Raw genomic sequence first — 17,790 nt, forward strand, 5'->3', positions numbered from 1 at the left:
TTACTTGAGGCAGGTCCTGACCGTTGCTGAGAGTGGCGGCAAAACAGAAAGCCGAGTCAGAAACTCAAACACCTGCCATGGCCAGGGTCCCTTAAGGGGCGGTGGGGAGCAGCAAACCCTCCGCAGGCTGCATGAGGACGGCGCCCTGTGGAACCCAGCACAGAGCACGAGTGCGCCCTAAGCCCAGGCCATCGCAGGGAGGCAGAGAAGCACATAGTGCATTTGAGAGGGAGTTCTCCCACCACTATTACAACGTGACCTCCATGTGTGCAGTGGGGAGACAGGTAACACTCATTGCCTGCTACCAAAGGCTCACCCTGTTCCTAGGGGGACTGACACTCCCCAGGGCCCCCTGCCCTGAACTGTTTCTAGGAACTCGGGAGTTCCTTGGGTAGAAAGTCCTTGCTTGAGGGAAAACAACTCGTTGTGCATTTGTTTGGATTTTGGATGAACATTTTGTGAAAACCAGAGCATCGTGACATGAGGGCAAGAGGATGGATAGACAGAAGGGACCAACACTGCAGGGAAGCTGGGCACACTACAGAGCCCAGTGCCCGACTGGCAGAGCCACTCCCCCAGTCAATATCTGAACAGCAGAGCCGAGAATAAGTGCCACTTGAATAATTGCTGCCGTTTTTTTCTTTTTTGAATGAGCTGGAAATCCCATCAAGAACAAGGGACCTGGCTGGGTGCTCTGGTTCACACTTACAGTCCCAGCACTTTGGGAGGCCAAGGCTCATCACTTAAGGTCAGCAGTTCAAGACCAGTCTGGCTAACATAGTGAAATCTCATCTCTACTAAAAATACAAAGATTCTGTAATCCCAGCACTTTGGGAGGCTGAGGCGGGTGGATCATGAGGTCAAGAGATCGAGACCATCCTGGTCAACATGGTGAAACCCCATCTCTACTAAAAATACAAAAATTAGCTAGGCATGGTGGCATGTGCCTGTAATCCCAGCTACTCAGGAGGCTGAGGCAGAATTGCCTGAACCCAGGAGGCGGAGGTTGCGGGGAGCCAAGATGGTGCCATTGCACTCCAGCCTGAGTAACAAGAGCGAAACTCCGTCTCAAAAAAAAAAATACAAAGATTAGCCCGGCATGGAGGCATGTGCCTTAATACCAGCTATTCAGAAGGCTGAGACAGGGTTCAATTGCTTGAACCCAGGAGGCAAAGGCTGCAATGAGCCAAGATTGTGCCACTGTACTCCAGCCTGGGTGACAGAGTGAGACTCTCTCAAAAAAAGAAAGAACAAGCCACTGAGTGAACACGAGGAAAAGATAGAACAAAAACCAATTCCCTGTGAACAGGTGCAGCCACCTGCCTGGCAGTGGAAGCCCCACGTGTAGTGCCCTCTTAGGAATCGCTGAGTTGCTCAGGTCACTTTCCAGCTGTGTGACTGGAGGGGTCTACACGGCTCAGGGCAGGGCTGGGGGATAGCCCTCTGGGGACCCCAGAGAGACCAGTTCCAGGAGAGTACGCTCAGTGCCTGGGGAACCTTCAACAGGAGGCTCACGTAGGCCTGGTCAGCTCCTGCCTCCCATGCACCCCCAGCGAGGAGAGACACCTGCTGCTTGTGCCCACAGCTGTCACCTGGGTTGAGGACTGGCTGGACAATGTCCCCGTTCCTCCACTTGGTCTCCATGCGCTCCAGCTTCTGGGCTTCGTATCGCTTTCGGCCCTCCTCCTCCTGCTCCTGCCGGGAATACTGCGGGAAACCAGAGACAGGTCAGGCCCCGGTGGGATACGGCCTCCTCCCCTTGCCGAATGGCCACAACCCCAGGCCCCTTATGTCACATAGCCTTTTGTAACTGAGACTATTTTTTCTTCTGTTCATGTGTGTTTAATATAAGTAATAAAAATACAGAAAGAGAGGAATCCCAGGCAGCTCCACTCCCCAGAGACAACCTGGGTCAGATGTTCAGTTTAGATCCTTCCTGGACTTGCTCTTGTGCCCACAAATAGATAACAAGCTCTATGGTGCTGTATGCAGAGTTTAAAAGCAACTGTGCTTTGCCACTTCACCGTATCATTTAACATGATTTTTATAACTATGTGGGCACTTATTCCCAATTTTTCTTTATTTTTAAAATTTATTTTATTGATTTTTGAGACAGAGTCTTGCTCTGTCCCAGGCTAGAGAGCAGTGGTGCAATCTCAGCTCACTGCAACCTCTGCCCTCGGGGTTCAAGTGATTCTTCTGCCTCACCCGCCCCCCACCCCCCAGCAGCTGGGACCACAGAAGCGCACCATCACACCCAGCTAATTTTTGTACTTTTAGTAGAGACCCAGCTGACTTTGGTATTTTTAGTAGAGATCATGGTTTTACCATGTTGGCCAGGATGGTCTCGATCTCTTGACCTCGTGATCTGCCCACCTTGACCTACCAAAGTGCTGGGGTTACAGGTGGGAGCCACCGCGCCTGGCCCCCAATTTTTCACTAGTAAAACCATACCGATCCTAGGTTCCTTGTAATCATTTTGCACTACCCCATTCATTCCTAGGATTCATTCCAGAATAAAGGGACCCTCGAAAAGGGCCCAGCCACTCTCCCAGGGCCATGAGTGAACAGAGGCTCTGTGTGTCACTGCTGACCCTTGGTCAACTGAGCAGGCTGTATATTTGTAGAGAACAGGCAGTCAAAGATAGAACCATCCCCCCGAGACTCTCTTAATGGATCACAGGGATTCTGACCCCAGAAGTTAAAAATAAATGTGAATATAAAACTCAGCACAGCCCAGGCATGGTGGCTCATGCCTGTAATCCCAGCACTTTGGGAGGCTGAGGCAGGTGGATCACTTGAGATCAGGAGTTTGAGACCAGCCTGGCCAACATGGTGAAACCATGATCTTTACTAAAAATACCAAAATTAGCCGGGTGTGGTGGTGGCCGAATGCAGTCTCAGCTACTTAGGAGGTTGAGGCAAGGGAATCGCTTGAACCTGGGAGGCAGAGGTTGCAGTGAACTGAGATCACACCACTGCACTCCAGCCTGGGTGACAGAGCAAGACTCCATTTCAAAAAAAAAAAGACTCAGCACAAAAACCAAAGCTCCTGAGTCCTGGGACACAACAGGGTGTACTGCATTTCTTGGACATAACAGTTCATTACTGCCCTCCTGTGCACAGTGGAGGGGACGCACCACACTCCCTCCCCATGGGACCCTCAGAGGGGCCCTCGGGGCCTGGGTGCAGACCCTCTGCCTCCTCCATCCCTCAGGATCCTCCCCCTCCCCCTCAGCCAGGCCGTCCTGGCCGACCTCCTCCTAGCCACTCTGATTAGCCTTGACTTCGGCTCTCACATTCACTCATCTAACAATTCCAGCTGACCCTGTGGGGAAGCCACAGAACTCAAGGCCCGTCTGGGCCCCTCTCAGCCGCCTGTTGAAGCCCCTCTGACCTAAACAAGTTCACTTCAGACGGCTGTGTTAGACTTTCTTTCAAAAACCAGTTGTAAACATCCTGATAAGTCCTGCTCATGGCTCAGCTCCAAAACTGCACGGGGCCTGAACACCAATCCTCGGCTTAATTACCCACCATCTTCAGTTGAGAATCCATCTTCAAAAGAGGCTGAGAAGGGAACTGAAGGGTTTCTTCAAAAGAAGCAAACCGTGGAGAGTGTTTTAAGTTGCAGTGGGTAATTCAACATTTTCCTCCACAAATAAACCACGTCCTAATGTTCCATCGGCCAAGTAATGACAGAGAGGAGAGTTTGTCTGTGCCTACCTAGGAACACTGATGGGTGAATTCAGCATCCTCGAGAAATGCCTTTTAAAGGGATTTTTTAAAGGAGCCAACTCCCAGTCTAATAAATCCTTGCGGCATCCAGCTTGTCTGTGCTTGGCGGGTGGACAGGGAAATGATGGGGCCCCGCCCTGGACACAAGCCATGAGGAGAAGCCCAGCCTCCTCCCCAGTGCTGCCTTTCAATCTGGGAACAAAACTGCTGGAACATTTTAATGATGCTGGCACCTAACTCTTACCCCTGAGGGCTCATCAAACCCAACTGATCTGAAGCAGCAGACAGCGCGGCCCAAATGTCTGAGACAGGCTGTGAACTCTTCACTTGAGCACACATTCAGACATTTGAAAAAAAACAAAGCATCCACCCCCAGTGGCTACACAGCCTGTCCAGGGCTGCGGCTGTCCCTCCGGTCATCCTGGGGCCCCTCTGGTGCACCACAGGGCCACCAAGGTTCCCTGCTTACTAGGAAAGCTTTAGCCTCTGCCAGGCTGGGAGGAAGGCAGAACAAAGAAAGGACGCCCTACAATAGACGCCTGTGCACACAGCCAGCGGCTGGGTTCCTCCAGGGAGATGCACACATCCAGGAACAGAGAGAGAGAGAGAGAGAGAGAGAGAGAGCGCGCATGCGTGTGTGTGCGCGCATGCATGCATGTGTGTTCAAGATATCTACAAGCATACGTATGTGATACCTCTGCAGTATGTGAGTGTGTATTACATACATCTACATAGCTATAGATACAGGGATGGATGTTTTCCTAAATCAGTGATGGCTGCCTGTAGAAAGGTCAGCAGGAGATGCTCATGGAATATAAGACAGCCTGGTGGCCAGGCTGAGAGCATAAATACCTATCGGAGCCAGGGAAGGAAGCTGCACTTTCCAGGATTCAAGCAGGTCTGTGGCTGGGCCTGCCAGTAAAAAACAGGAGACCTAGATTCCGAATCAACGGAAGGGTTATAGTAAATGGGCCTAGCATGTGTTGGGTGAAGATGGTGCAAATAGCTCTTAGCAACAGCCGCAGCTGAGAACTGTGCAGCCTCTCCCATCTGCAGCTCTGGCTGCCCCGGCTCTGGAATGGTTCCAACAACCCCTCAACAAGGCCAAATTGATACTTACGTCTCATCAAACCCCACTACACAAAGGAAATGAAAAAGCAACAGGGGGCTCCTCTAGGATGTGGGAGGGAGGGAGCTAATTACCGGGCAAGGAGAGGGGAGGCTAAGAGGGGTCACACTGAAAGTGCCCTGTCCCTGCAGCAAGGGGACAGGAGGCAGGGGAGTCTGAAGCCACCCGTCCCTTTCACCAGCCAAAGAAAGACCCGACAGCCCTTGGCACCGAGATCCTAACAGCAAAAGGCAGCAAAAGCAACAGTGTTCAGGTCCGGAACCGCCCCTTGGTATCACCCGCCTGAGATGCACCATGAGATGCCAAAGCCAGGCATAGGGCCTGGGAGAGATTTCAAAACTGGGTAGCATCTGAAAATTAAATCCGTTAAATGCTGTGTCTCAATATTTACATGTGATGTGGCTCACTGAACGCCAAGGGCTTAGAGAAGAGAATGAAGGTGGGGTGGGTGCACTTGTGATTCTGCAGAGAACAGTCAGGAGCCTCCAGCTGACCCCTGTGCCTTAGGTCTTCAGCCACCCCCTAGTTAGCACTGCTTGAAAATGACCACAGTTTCCATCTCAGCCAAGAAGCAGAGAGAGAGAACAGCCCCACAAAGAATGAGGGAGAAAGGGGGGAGGGTGTTGAACTGAGGGCTGGTGCACTAGGTTGAACAGTGTCCCTCAAAACGTATATCCACCTGAAACCTCAAAATGCAAACACCTCCAAACCGGGTCTTTGTAGCTGTGAATAGTTAGAATGAGGTCACAGCAGAATGGCATGGGCCCTAAGCCCAGTGACCCGTGTTCTTGTAAGCAGGCCATGCACAGGCGGAGGCAGAAGCTGGAGTGACGCCGCCTCAGCCAAGGGATGCCTGGAGCCACCCACCACTGGAGAGGCCAGGAGGGATCCTTGCCTGGAGCCGGGGAAGAGGGTGCGGGGCCTGCCCACACCTTTGGACATCTGGCCTCCAGAACTGTGAGAGAAATCAAATTCTATTATGAGAGCAAGTGTCGGTGACACTTGGCCACAGCAGCCCCGGGACACTGAATCAGGTGGAAGCGTGAGACCTCGGACTCTACACCCTGACCTGGAGCCCCCGCCCGCTGGCCAGATTCTACTGTGCTGCCATCCTGGTCTCATAAAACTAGAGCTGCAGCCACCAGCCTGCCCTTCCTGTTAAAAACAGACAGGGCTCCCCTGTCACCAAGATTTAAAAAAAAAAATCTAGGGCAAACAGAAGCTGGACCCGGCAGCCAGCCACCCCTACCTGTGGAAACACCCCTCCCAGACCTTGACTGCCATCTGAGGAGACCCCAGCAGTGTCCAGTCAGACATGGAGCTGGGGACGGCAGAGACGGCAGGAAACAGGTCTCAGGGAGCACCTCCCCCAACTCACGGGGCAGTGGCAGCAGGGAGTGAGACGCCATCATCCCTGGTGACCCGGGGCAGCGGGAAGATGGAGAGCCAGGATTCCTACAGACGGGAAGCGCCCTGAGCCCTGCAACACTGCGGAGGGGACCAGGGCATATGGTGCCGTCAGGGGAGCCCAGGGTCTGGAAGCAAAAAGAGCAGGCACCAATTCCTGACAATCTGGTTCTCAGTTTGATTATTTCTAAAAACGTATTCTATATATATCTCAGCCAGAGGAAAAGCTCCCTGCCCGGGCCTACACGGCAGAGGCTCAGAATCCTGGTTCCCTCCAAGAAGAGCTCCTCCTGGGAACTGAGGCCTGAGGACTGCAGGGTCAGGCTAGGGGACGAGCTGGTCACACCTGTCCCTGGACTTGCCAATGAACTTGGGGGCACAGGAGAAGGAGGCGAGGGAGTACTTTTAGGATATGAACATGATTTCTTTATTCCCAAAGTCTGTCCTCCAAGAGTCTGCATGCACAGCTTCCACAGGCTTCACCCACACACCGGCCCAGGGTGGGACCCCTCCAACAACACAATGAATGGGTATGACGACAGGTGCTTCTGTCCACAGCAGAGCCAGAAATGAGATAAACCCAGAGAAGGAGGCAGACACCAGCAGGGGACAAGGAGGGACAAACAAAAGCTCATGCGAGAGCTGTCTCCACGGCCACTGAGGCAGAAGCAGAGATCAGAACCAGCTCACAGGGCCGTGGTGGGAGCCGCCGGCTCGGGCCGGGCAGTCTGGTGGTCTCGGCTCCCGAAAGAAGGAAACATCACTCTCACGATCTCGTCGCCACCTTTTCTCTGCTTAGGGAGTGTGACAAGAAGGTCCCTAGGTTGGAGGGATATCTACGTCCACGGGTTTCGGGCCAGCTTGCACTCAGTCTGCACGCATGAATTCAACACACACTGGAAGCTCCGACACAGACATGTGTCCTCCCCACCCATGTTTCCTCGGAGGCAGGACAGAAACTCCTGTGGAGCCCAGGATGCCTTGCCCAGCCCAGAGGGCACACTGCCTGCTGACAGACCTGGCCCCTGGGCCCCAGCTCTGGCCAGTTGCTCCCTTGGGACCCTCAGCTGAACGAGCCCCCCACCATCAGGTGAGGTGACCTGGTCTCTGCCATCTGCCCCCAAGAGAGAAGCGGAAGGGCGCCTTACCACAACAGGAGGCACCTCAAGGACCTTGTCCACATTCTTCAGCGACAGGGGCACATACCAGAGGGTGGCCTTATTGGTCAGCTTTTTGGCACCTTAAGAGAAGAAAATCACATCAGTGATGCCCAGGAGACGGGGTGCTGCTCCAGTGCCCGGTCCCAGCACCTGAAACACACCTCACTGTGTACCACCTGTTCTGGCCCCCAACCCCCAAGGCCTTTTCAGCATCCTGCCCGGGAGGGGGGGTTGCTGCCATCATGTGAACATAGACAAACAGAAGCAGAGACCCCAGAGACCATGGAGAAAGGCTGCATGGGACCTACTCCCATCACAAGGTGTGACCCCCAAAACTGGCTTGAGCTCAGTTTTGGGGGTCTCCAAAGTGGACCCCAACCCCTCCCCATGCACCCACTTTGGGCAGTTCTCCCTTTCCAGGGGCTACTGAAAAGACTTCAGACCACGCGGTTTAAGCCTGGATGGTCCAGAGCTGGTCAGCCCCATCCAATAAGGATCACCCAGGGGGCACCAACTCCAGGCACCCTCCTCTTCCTGGTGTTTTGACAGAAAGGAAGCATGATTATGAAAACACATCAGGAGCTCCCAATGAGCCCCACACACAGAGGGGAAGGACTGACTGGCTGTAGGCAGACACCTTCACTGTGTCTGGGGAGACAAGGCTGAGCCCGCTTTACCTGTTGGCTCAAGCCTCCACACCAACTGATCGCTGCTGACACTGAACGTCAAATCAAAAGCTCCTCGCTGAGGAACGTGATGTCCCAACCCTCAGACATGCAGCGTCTTCTACAGATCCCATCCACTTGCCCAGGCACTGCTAAGAAGGCCCCCCAGACGGGAAGCCAGGAAAGACACTTGGCCCACACAGATTGTGCACACTGCAGAGGCTCAGGGGGATGTGGAGGCCGTGCCCAGGCAGAGCAGCCCAGGGGAGAGGTGGGGAGACAGCCAGGGCCCCCACAGCCCAAAGCACAGAGCAGCAAAGCCAGCTCATCAAAGCCCCATTTTTGCCACCCCAGGAACTTCCTTTCCTTCACACCAGACACTGGGGGTGCTGCCAGCCCATCCAAAGCTCCACCAGAAGCTTCCGGGTGTCGAGAGATGGGCTGTATGTAGGCTGCTGACTCCTCGGGGCACTGGGCCCAGCCACAGAGCAAAGTGGGGCTGCAGGACAGGGAGGTCTGTCTGGGCTGAGATACACAGGCTTGTGGTCTATCAGGGCTAAAGGAGCCTGGAGATCCCTGGTGTACATCCCTCACTTGTACAGAAGGAGCCTGAAGCCCAGAGACGTCAAGGCTAGGGTTTACCTAGGGTCACACAGCAACTTGGTGCCGTACTCCCATGTCCCAGTCATTTCAAGTCCCTGCAAAGATGCCTTTAAAAAGTGCCTTCATCAGGCTCAGTGGCTCACGCCTTAATCCCAGCACTTTGGGAGCCTGAGGCATGTGGATCACTTGCGCTCAGGAGTTCCAGACCAGCCTGGGCAATATAGGGAGACCTGTCTCTACCAAAAATACAAAAAATTAGGGCTGGGTGCGGTGGCTCATGCCTGTAATCCCAGAACTTTGGGAGGCAGAGGTGGGTAGATCACCTGAGGTCAGCAGTTCGAGACCAGCCTGACAAACATGGAGAAATCCTGTCTCTACTAAATATACGAAATTAGCTGGGTATGGTGGCGCAAGCCTGTAATCCAAGCTACTCCGGAGGCTGAGGCAGGAGAATTGCTTGAACCTGGGAGGCAGAGGTTGTGGTGAACCGAGATCGTGCCACTGCACTCCAGCCTGGGAAACAACAGCGAAACTCCATCTAAAAGAAAAAAAATAGCTGGGCATGGCGGTGTGCACCTGTGGTCCTAAAGACTGAGGGACCACAGACTGAGGATTCCCTGAGCCTACAAGGCGGAGATTACAGTGAGCCTAGATTTCGCCACTGTGCTCCAGCCTGGGCCACAGAGCAAGACACTGTCTCAAAATAAAAGAAATAAATAAAAGTGGCTTCTTCAAGTCAGAAGATGCTCGCTGTAATCTCTGCGGAAGAGTTAACTGCAGGAAATCACAGAGGAACAGCAGACAGGAGCAGCCTCAGGCCCTGCCAAAACCCCTGGAGGCGCTCACTTCCCACCAGTTACCTGAACCTGCCTTCCCACAGCAAAGTGCTTTTCTTCCTCGGTAAACACAGCCCCAGGCTCCAAGTCACACCCCAGGGGGCCCATTAGAAGAAGGCCCCGGCCTGCCGCTCCTCCCCCAACGGAACACACGGTGAGGACAAGGGGCTCCCTGTGCTTGGGAATCGCAGACAAATCATATGGGAAAATATTTCCACTGCACTTTGACTGAGAGTGAATCTGACAACCTGCTTTTGGGAATAAAGATTTCCTGCTGGACTCGGCCAGAGCCAGCCTGACAAGCCGGTTTCCATGGCAACTGGAGCAGCCCTCTGGACCTAAATGAACACCACGCAGCAAGAGAGGCAAACATGCTAACTGTACTGTCTCCATCATTTAATGAAACGATCAAAAGACAATGACAGCATTAACAAATATCTTACCTCTTGGCCGGCCGGCATGGTGGCTCACGCCTGTAGTCCCAGCACTGTGAGAGACTGAGGCGGGTGGATCACAAGGTCAGGAGATCAAGACCATTCTGGCTAACACCGTGAAACCCTGTCTCTACTAAAAGCTGGGTGTGGGGGCATGCGCCTTCAGTCCCAGCTACTCGGGAAGCTGAGGCAGGAGAATCACTTGAACACGGGAGGCAGAGGTTGCAGTGAGCTGAGATCGCGCCACTGCACTCCAGCCTGGGCCACAGAGCAACATCTCAAAAAAAAAAAAAACACCTCTCTTAAAACGTTCAGAGCTCCCAGCGATTTTCTGGAGCAGTTTGCAGCAATCACATCCCAGCTAGTTTAATACTTTGACAGTTGCTGGAGATAAATGAGCCGCCTCAAAGGCAAGGTTTGTGGGTCGTCTGCCTGGGCCTGGGCTCACTCAAGTGGCCTCGTGACAGATGGCACAGCCCAGATAGAGGGGACACACAGAACAGGGGACCCCTGCCTCCTGGGGTGGAGACAGCCCACAGATGTCACGCACACAGCCTATGACTCAGCCTGCTCCGGCCAGGGCCCCTGAATGCTTCCTCTGCCCCCACCTGCAGTGCCCCTGTCTTTCAGAGGTCACCACCCATTCAGCCAGTGCTCCCTGCATGCCCACTGAGTGCCAGGTGCTGTTCTTGGTGTTGGGGACTTCATGAGCTCAATCTCCAGGGGACACATGGGCAGAGACAGAGAAGGGCCTCAAGAGAATAACAGAGACAGCAGAGAGGGACGGCAGAGAAGCAGAAGCGTAGATGAGGAGATGAGGGAGACAGAGGGGAAGATGAGACCCACAGTCACAGAGTGAGACGACAGCAGGCTCCAGGGCCTGACCAAGACATGGAGAAAAGCCACAGCCTCAGGGCTCCAGGGCATCCTTGCCCCAGCCCCTGCTACAGGGAAAAGGCTGAAGCCAGGAAGAAGAACCTGGGGCACCGCCCAGCCCCACTGGGAAAAGCCATCATGTGCTGGCATGCATCTTCTGCCTTCTCCAAGCCGCCATTTCCTCACGGGCACGAGGAAGGGAGGAAGGGTGGGCATCTCCATCCCTCTCTGAGGAGGAGAAGGCTGAGGGCTGCAGAGGACGGAACACAGCGGGGAGGAAGAGAAGCGCCCAGCACCTTCTGGGTGAGTGGGGGCTGCTCTCTCAAGGTTGCGCCTGCCCTGGCTCTGCACAGGAGACTATGCCCCTCTCCCCACACTCAGCCCTAAGAGCAAAGAACTCCCAGGAGCATGTCAGTTAGCGCCATTCTCATTAGAACCCAATCAGCCAGCACTGACTCGAAGTTCTTCCTGGTTACTCCACTCAGTCACTCATTCATTCATTCACTCATTCATTCATTCATTTGCTCATCCACTATTGGTTCCATGTCTATTATGGGCCAGCAGAAGCGGCCAGGAAAGGGAAGCTCATGATCTGGGGAGTTCCTCAAGCTCAGCACCCCTGACCTTTGGGCTGCACTGCTCCCTGTTGTGGGGACAGCAAGTCCCAGCCATGCTGAAAGTCTGAGAACACCTTTCTGTCTCTCTGCCTCTCTCTTCATCATCCCAAACTGCTCAGTTGGGCTCAATGGCTCATGCCTATAATCCCAGCACTTTGGGAGGCCAAGGTGGGTGGATCACCTGAGGTCAGGAGTTCCAGACCAGACTGGCCATCATGGTGAAACCCCATCTCTACTAAAAATACAAAAATTAGCCAGGTGTGGTGGTAGGCCCCTGTAATCCCAGCTACTCAGGAGGCTGAGGCAAGAGAATAGTTTGAACCCGGGAGGCGGAGATTTCAGTGAGCCGAGATCATGCCACTGCACTCCAGCCTGGGACAGAGCAAGACTCCATCTCAAAAAACAAAACAAAACAAACTGCTCTTCGGGGCTTCCTCTGAGGCTGTGGCCTCTGATGGACCACAGAGGGAACTTCCATGGCAGAAAATCTGCAACAAAGATCCCTTCCCGGCATTTCTGAAGCCACCAACTGCTACAGTGACAAAGGATGCTGCTGACAGGGCTCTCAAAAGCAGGAAGGTCCTGGGAGGCAGCAGAGCACAGAGGACCATCCCTCCTCTCCAGGAAGGGGCCAAGGCTCCATCCCCCGAATGGTCAGAAGAGCTGAGACCTCACGGGAGATGGCAGGGAACCCCAGATCTCTAACTCGGAGAACCCACCCTGCCCTGAGCCTCTCCTGAGTGTGCGTGCCGCTCCTGAGGTAGGAGGTGCCCATATGCCCCTTTCTCTGCCACGGCCTGAGACAGCATCCAAGGGTCCCTCTGAAAGACTTCATGGCACAACGGTAGCACATCTCACTCCAAGGGTCCCTCTGATGTCAGCGGTGCCCACTGAGGGAGTGGCAGGGCATGGGAGTGCAGGGAAGGCCCACTGACCACCTTCCACCCCAGCCCTTGCTCAGCTAAATCTGTCCACCTGCCGAAGCTGAGCTGACACACCCATTTAATCACCAACCCTGCTGAGGTCCTCAGAACGTTCTAGATGCATAACTGTGCTTGCTACCCGCCCATCATGGGGAAGAGGACTTGAGCCCCTTAAATGGCTGTGAGCTGGCACCCCACAGGGCAGCACTGCTGAGGAACAAGGTGGGGAAGAGGAGGAAAGCAGCCGAGCCTCTGTTCTGCACAGGAGGACTGGCAACCTGGGAGGTGGCAGGGAGAGGGCCAGGGGCAGAGGAAGAGGCTTGTCTTTCCCACCCCCTCACCTCCTGTCCCCAGCTGGGGTATAAAAAGGAACACTGCGCTGGTGAGCACTGGAGTCGCCCTCTCCTGCAGCGCCCAGTGGGAAAGGAAAGGGGGTTTCCATGGTTACCATAGCCAAGGAAAGGAATATTCAGATGAAAGCAGAGGCAAAGCTTCACTCAGTGAGCTTCTATCTAAGCCTGGTTTCTGGGGCCCAGGGCAAGTCCCCTGGGAGCAGGCAGTGTCCTCTCTGGAGCCAACACCTGCCTGTGCTTGAGAAGGGAAGGCAGGTCAGAGAGACCCACAGAGGGGCAGACGGACGGTTCTCACCCAACTTACAGCCCACGCCCAGCCCCTGCCATGGATGAACTGGCCATAGGCAACAGGACAGGCAGCAGTGATGCACTCAGGCCAAACGTGGATGGCAGGGCTGAGTCCTAGTCTGAGTGCCCGAACTTGCTGAAATTGGGCTTTTTGGGGGGAGGAGGGAGTCTCACTCTGCTGCCAGGGCCAGAGTACAATGGTGTAATTTGGGTTCACTGCAACCTCCACCTCCAGTTTCAAGCGATTCTTCTGCCTCAGCCTCCCAAGTGGCTGGAATTACAGGTGCCACCATGCTTTGGCTGATTTTTTATATTTTTAGTAGAGATGGGGTTTCACCATGGTGGTCAGGCTGGTCTCGAACTCCTGACCTCCACCTGCCTTGGCCTCCCAAAGTGCTGGGGTTACAACGTGAGCCACCACGTCTGGCCGACTTGGGCTCGTTTCTTAACCCCTCTGTGCCTGTTTCCTGTCTGCAAAATCAGGGCAATGGACGGAACTGCTCCCAGGGCCAAGGTGGGAGGTGAGGGAGGTCTCAGTGGTGGGAAAGGGGCCAGGCCCTGGGGCGTCCTCTGCCCTCGGGAGGGGAGCAGCTGTGTGGCCACAGCTCTGAGTGCTCCAGTCACCACTGTCACTCCCAGAAGTACCTGTGAGGATGTTTTCAGACAACACGTTGACCTGTACCTCCACCGAATGCTTAGAGGTATAGGTGATCTCCGCGCTGACGTGGGCCACCTCCCCGATGCACATGGGCGACAGGAAGTCGGTGCGCTCAACCCGAGCCAGCGCAGCCACACAGCGCTCCTGTGGAGACAGAGGCAGTGGTCAGCCTGGGCCCAGCCAGCCCAGCCCCGAGACCCCTGCCCTAGACACGCCCCCTGGAAACTGCCTTTGCTTTTTGTTCCCCATTGTGAAAGCAACCAATTCACTGCAATTTATTGGCACCATGCATTCCTGAACGCAGAAGCACAGGGATGCAGAGGAGCCCTGGAGAGCCCAGCCCAGAGCAACTGCTGCAGGCGATTCCCCAGGCAGTGGGATCGCCAAGGGCTTCTTCCTGTTTTCTGATTTTCTCACAATAAGCATGCATTATTCGCATAATAAAAAGTGAAAAAATGCATACAGACTCATTATGGAAAATTCGGGAAATACAGGAAAGTGGAAACAAAGGGGAACATCACTCCTCCTTTTTTCCCAAGAATGGGGATTTTGTTGCCTCACTTGTTTGTCTGCCTGGCTCATTTCACAGTTTTAGTCTAATATAGCTGTGCAAACACTGAATATGCACCTTCACCTTCTGATTCGCTTTCATTCAACATGGGAAGAATAATCTGCCCGTGTTGTGACACATTCTTCACAATCACTATTCTTTTTTTTGAGACGGAGTTTCGCTCTTGTTACCCAGGCTGGAGTGCAATGGCGCGATCTCGGCTCACCGCAACTTCCGCCTCTTGGGTTCTCCTGCCTCAGCCTCCCGAGTAGGTGGGATTACAGGCGCGTGCCACCATGCCCAGCTAATTTTTTGTATTTTTAGTAGAGACGGGGTTTCACCCTGTTGACCGGGACGGTCTCGATCACTTGACCTCGTGATCCACCTGCCTCAGCCTCCCAAAGTGCTGGGATTATAGGCATGAGCCACAGCGCCCAGCCACAATCACTATTCTTTTTTAGGCTGGGTGTGATGGCTCATGACTCTAACCTCAGAACTTTGGGAGGCCATGGTGGGCTGATCACGTGAGGCCAGGAGCTCGAGACCAGCCTGGCCAATATGGTGAAACCCCATCTCTACTAAAAATATAAAAATTAGCCAGGTGTGGTGGTGCACGTCTGTAATCCCAGCTACTCAGGAGGCTAAGGTATGAGAATCGGTTGAACCTGGGAGGTGGGGGTTACAGAGAGCCAGTATCGCACCACTGCAATCCAGCCTGGGTGACAGAGCGAGACTCCACCTCAAAAACAAACAAACAAAAACCCCGCTAAATGTACACCCTCACCTTCTGATTCTTTTTCATTCAATATGGGAAAAATAATCTGCCCACGTTGTGACATGGCTCTTTGCTGTCACTTTTTGTTGTTGTTGTTGTTGTTGTTTTTTTCTCCCTGAGATGGAGTCTCGCTCTGTCCCCCAGCCTGGAGTGCAGTGGTGAGATCTCAACTCACTACAACCTCCACCTCCCAGGTTCAAGCAATTCTCCTGCCTCAGCCTCCTGAGTAGCTAGAAACACAGGCGTGCGCCACCACACCTGGCTGGTTTTTGTATTTTTAGTAGAGGCAGGGTTTCGCCATGTTGGTCAGGCTGATCTCAAACTCCTGACCTCAAGTAATCCACCCGCCTTGGCCTCCCAAAGTGCTGGGATGACAAGCGTGAGCCCCTGAGCCTGCCCGCCCCCCACCTTTTTTTTTTCTGAGATGGAGTCTCGCTCTGTCCCCCAGGCTGAAATGCAGTGGTGCAGTCTTGGCTCACTGCAACTTCTACCTCCAGGATTGAGGCAATTCTCCTGCCTCAGCCTCCCAAAGTGCTGGGATTAGAAGCGTGAGCCACCATGCCTGGCCCAACTATTATTTTTTAAAATTTAAATGTTATTTATCCTTCAAATAGGCGACCCATTCTCATGATTCAAAATTTAAAAGGAACAAAAAAGCCTATGGTGCTGGGTTTGCCTCTGGCCATCTTGTCCCCTGCCACACAGGACCCCTTGGCAGCTGGGGTTGCCAGGGTCCCATGTGTCAGATCAGACACTACATCTGCACCCACGTGGTGGGGTGGAGGTGGAAAGGCGGCACTGCACCATGCTTTTTTCTCTCTCCATCTGCCCTGGGGATCATCTTCGGTATGGCTGGGTCTTAGTTCATTGGGCTGCCGTAACACAATGCCCTAGCCTGGACGCTTAGACACAACAGAAATTTATTTCTCACAGTCCTGGAGGCTGGAAGTCCAAGAGCAAGGACAGGCAGATACCATGTCTGGTGAGGGCCAGCTTCCTGGAAGTTCACAGATGGCGTGTGTCCTCACGTGGTGGTTGGGGCAAATGAGCTAACTCAGGCCTCTTTCCTGAGGACAATGACCCCATTCATGAAGCTCTACCCCATGCCCTTATCACCTCCCAAAGGCCCCACCTCCTAATACCCTCACCCTGGGGAGGATTTCAACACTGAGGACGAACAGAGACGCAAACACACAGACGGTGGCTGCCTGCGAAAGACTTCCTTATCCTTTTGTGACTTCCTTTTCATGGCACTCCAATGCAAAATTATTATTATTATTTTTAAAGACAGGACCTTGCTATGCTGCCCAGGCAGGAATGCAATGGCTATTCACAGGCATAATCATGCTCACTGCAGCCTCAAACTCCTCCTGAGCTCAAGTGATCCTCCAGCCTCAGCCTCCTGAGTAGCTGGGACTATAAGAGCATGCCACCACACCTAACTTTTTTTTAGAAAATTACTTTCAGGCCGAGCGCAGTGGCTCACACCTGTATTCCCAACACTTTGGGAGACCAAGGCAGGTGGATCACAAGGTAAAGAGATCGAGACCATCCTGGCCAACATGGTGAAACCCCATCTCTACTAAAAATACAAAAATTAGCTGGGCGTGGTGGCACAGCCTGTAGTCCTAAGTACTTGGGAGGCTGAAGCAGGAGAATCACTTGAGCCTGGGAGGCGGAGCCGAGATCCCACCTCTGCACTCCAGTCTGGCCAGCCAGGTGGAACTGAACATTCTTCTTCTTCTGTTAAGAGATTTGGGCCATCCCCAGTTGACCCTCATTATAAATAATGCTGTGATGGGCACCCTTGCACTTAAAGCCATTGTCTGCATTTGGGATTAGTTTCTGGGCCCAAGGATAAAGACTTTTATATATGATCCCAAGTGTTTCTCAGGGCAGCGGTAACTGGGCTTGTCGTTTGGCACCTCACGGCACCCTGACCAACACTCCGAACCGACTAATTCCTCGTCTTCGGTGAATAAATGACACAAAAGATGACCTTGTGTTTGAGCTGTGGGGGCTGTGAGCCTCCAGTTTCCAGAGGACTGCCATGACTTTCTACTGTGCGACAACTGCTTCCTTAGGATGTTGACAGCATGACACTGAGCTGCTCTCGGGCTCACTGGGATGGGCAGGGGGCAGGTGAGGGAGGGGCCTGCCTGCCAGCCCTGGCATCGCTGGCCCAGGTGATCTTCACAGCAACCTGACAAGGGGTGACACACCAGGCAAGCGTCCAGGGCACGCAGAGAGTACATGGCGGTCACTTCGAGCCCTGGTGTGCGCATCTGTGTTCTCCCACCTACCGCCTGCTGCCCCCAAAGCATCAATGTGCAGCGTGCCCACCTGCATGAGGACTCACTGGGGTGGGGCAAACATGCAAGCTCCGGGGCCCACCACAAACCCAGCACCTGCTTCTTTGGAGGTGCAGCTGCGAGCCCCTGTCTGAACCCTCTCCCCGGTGACTCTGTGGGTGCATCTAGGGCTGGGCAGGAAAAGTTCCAGAGCTGTCCAGGGTGGCCCAAGGCTTCCCCATTCTAGTTTGCACAGGCTTGTGCCCTGCAAACCCTGCCCTCCTCTCAACAGGTCACAGTAAAGTGATGTCTGGAACTGTGTCTTTCACCCCCAAGTCAATGTACGTGGCAACGGCACCACCCACTGGCCAAAGGTTGCTAGGGCAGGGCTGCACTCAGCCAGGTAAGAATTAGGCATTGCCAGCTGGGCACGACCGCTAATTCCAGCACTTTGGGAGGCGGAGGCAGGTGGATCACCTGAGGTCAGGAG

The 17,790-nt window shown here is 53.9% G+C and overlaps 1 protein-coding gene across 9 annotated transcripts in view; it reads right to left on the reverse strand.

The window, feature by feature from the left end:
* Positions 1–17,790, reverse strand: part of ACOT7 (acyl-CoA thioesterase 7) — a 123,518-nt gene that overhangs the window by 60,528 nt on the left and 45,200 nt on the right. For all 9 annotated transcript variants that reach the window (XR_013519756.1, XR_004745695.3, XM_035307559.3 and 6 more), the window contains exons 3-5: positions 13,672–13,828; positions 7,420–7,511; positions 1,593–1,707 (exon numbers count right to left, since the gene is read on the reverse strand). Coding sequence is in view for 7 of the 9 variants with exons in the window: in XM_035307559.3 (XP_035163450.1) it covers positions 1,593–1,707; positions 7,420–7,511; positions 13,672–13,828 (364 nt within the window). In the remaining 2 variants the exon portion in view is untranslated. The remainder of the gene's footprint in view (positions 1–1,592; positions 1,708–7,419; positions 7,512–13,671; positions 13,829–17,790) is intronic.

This window comes from Callithrix jacchus, chromosome 7 (genome assembly GCF_049354715.1).
Source record: "Callithrix jacchus isolate 240 chromosome 7, calJac240_pri, whole genome shotgun sequence".
In the NCBI taxonomy this organism is placed as follows: Eukaryota; Metazoa; Chordata; class Mammalia; order Primates; family Cebidae; genus Callithrix; species Callithrix jacchus.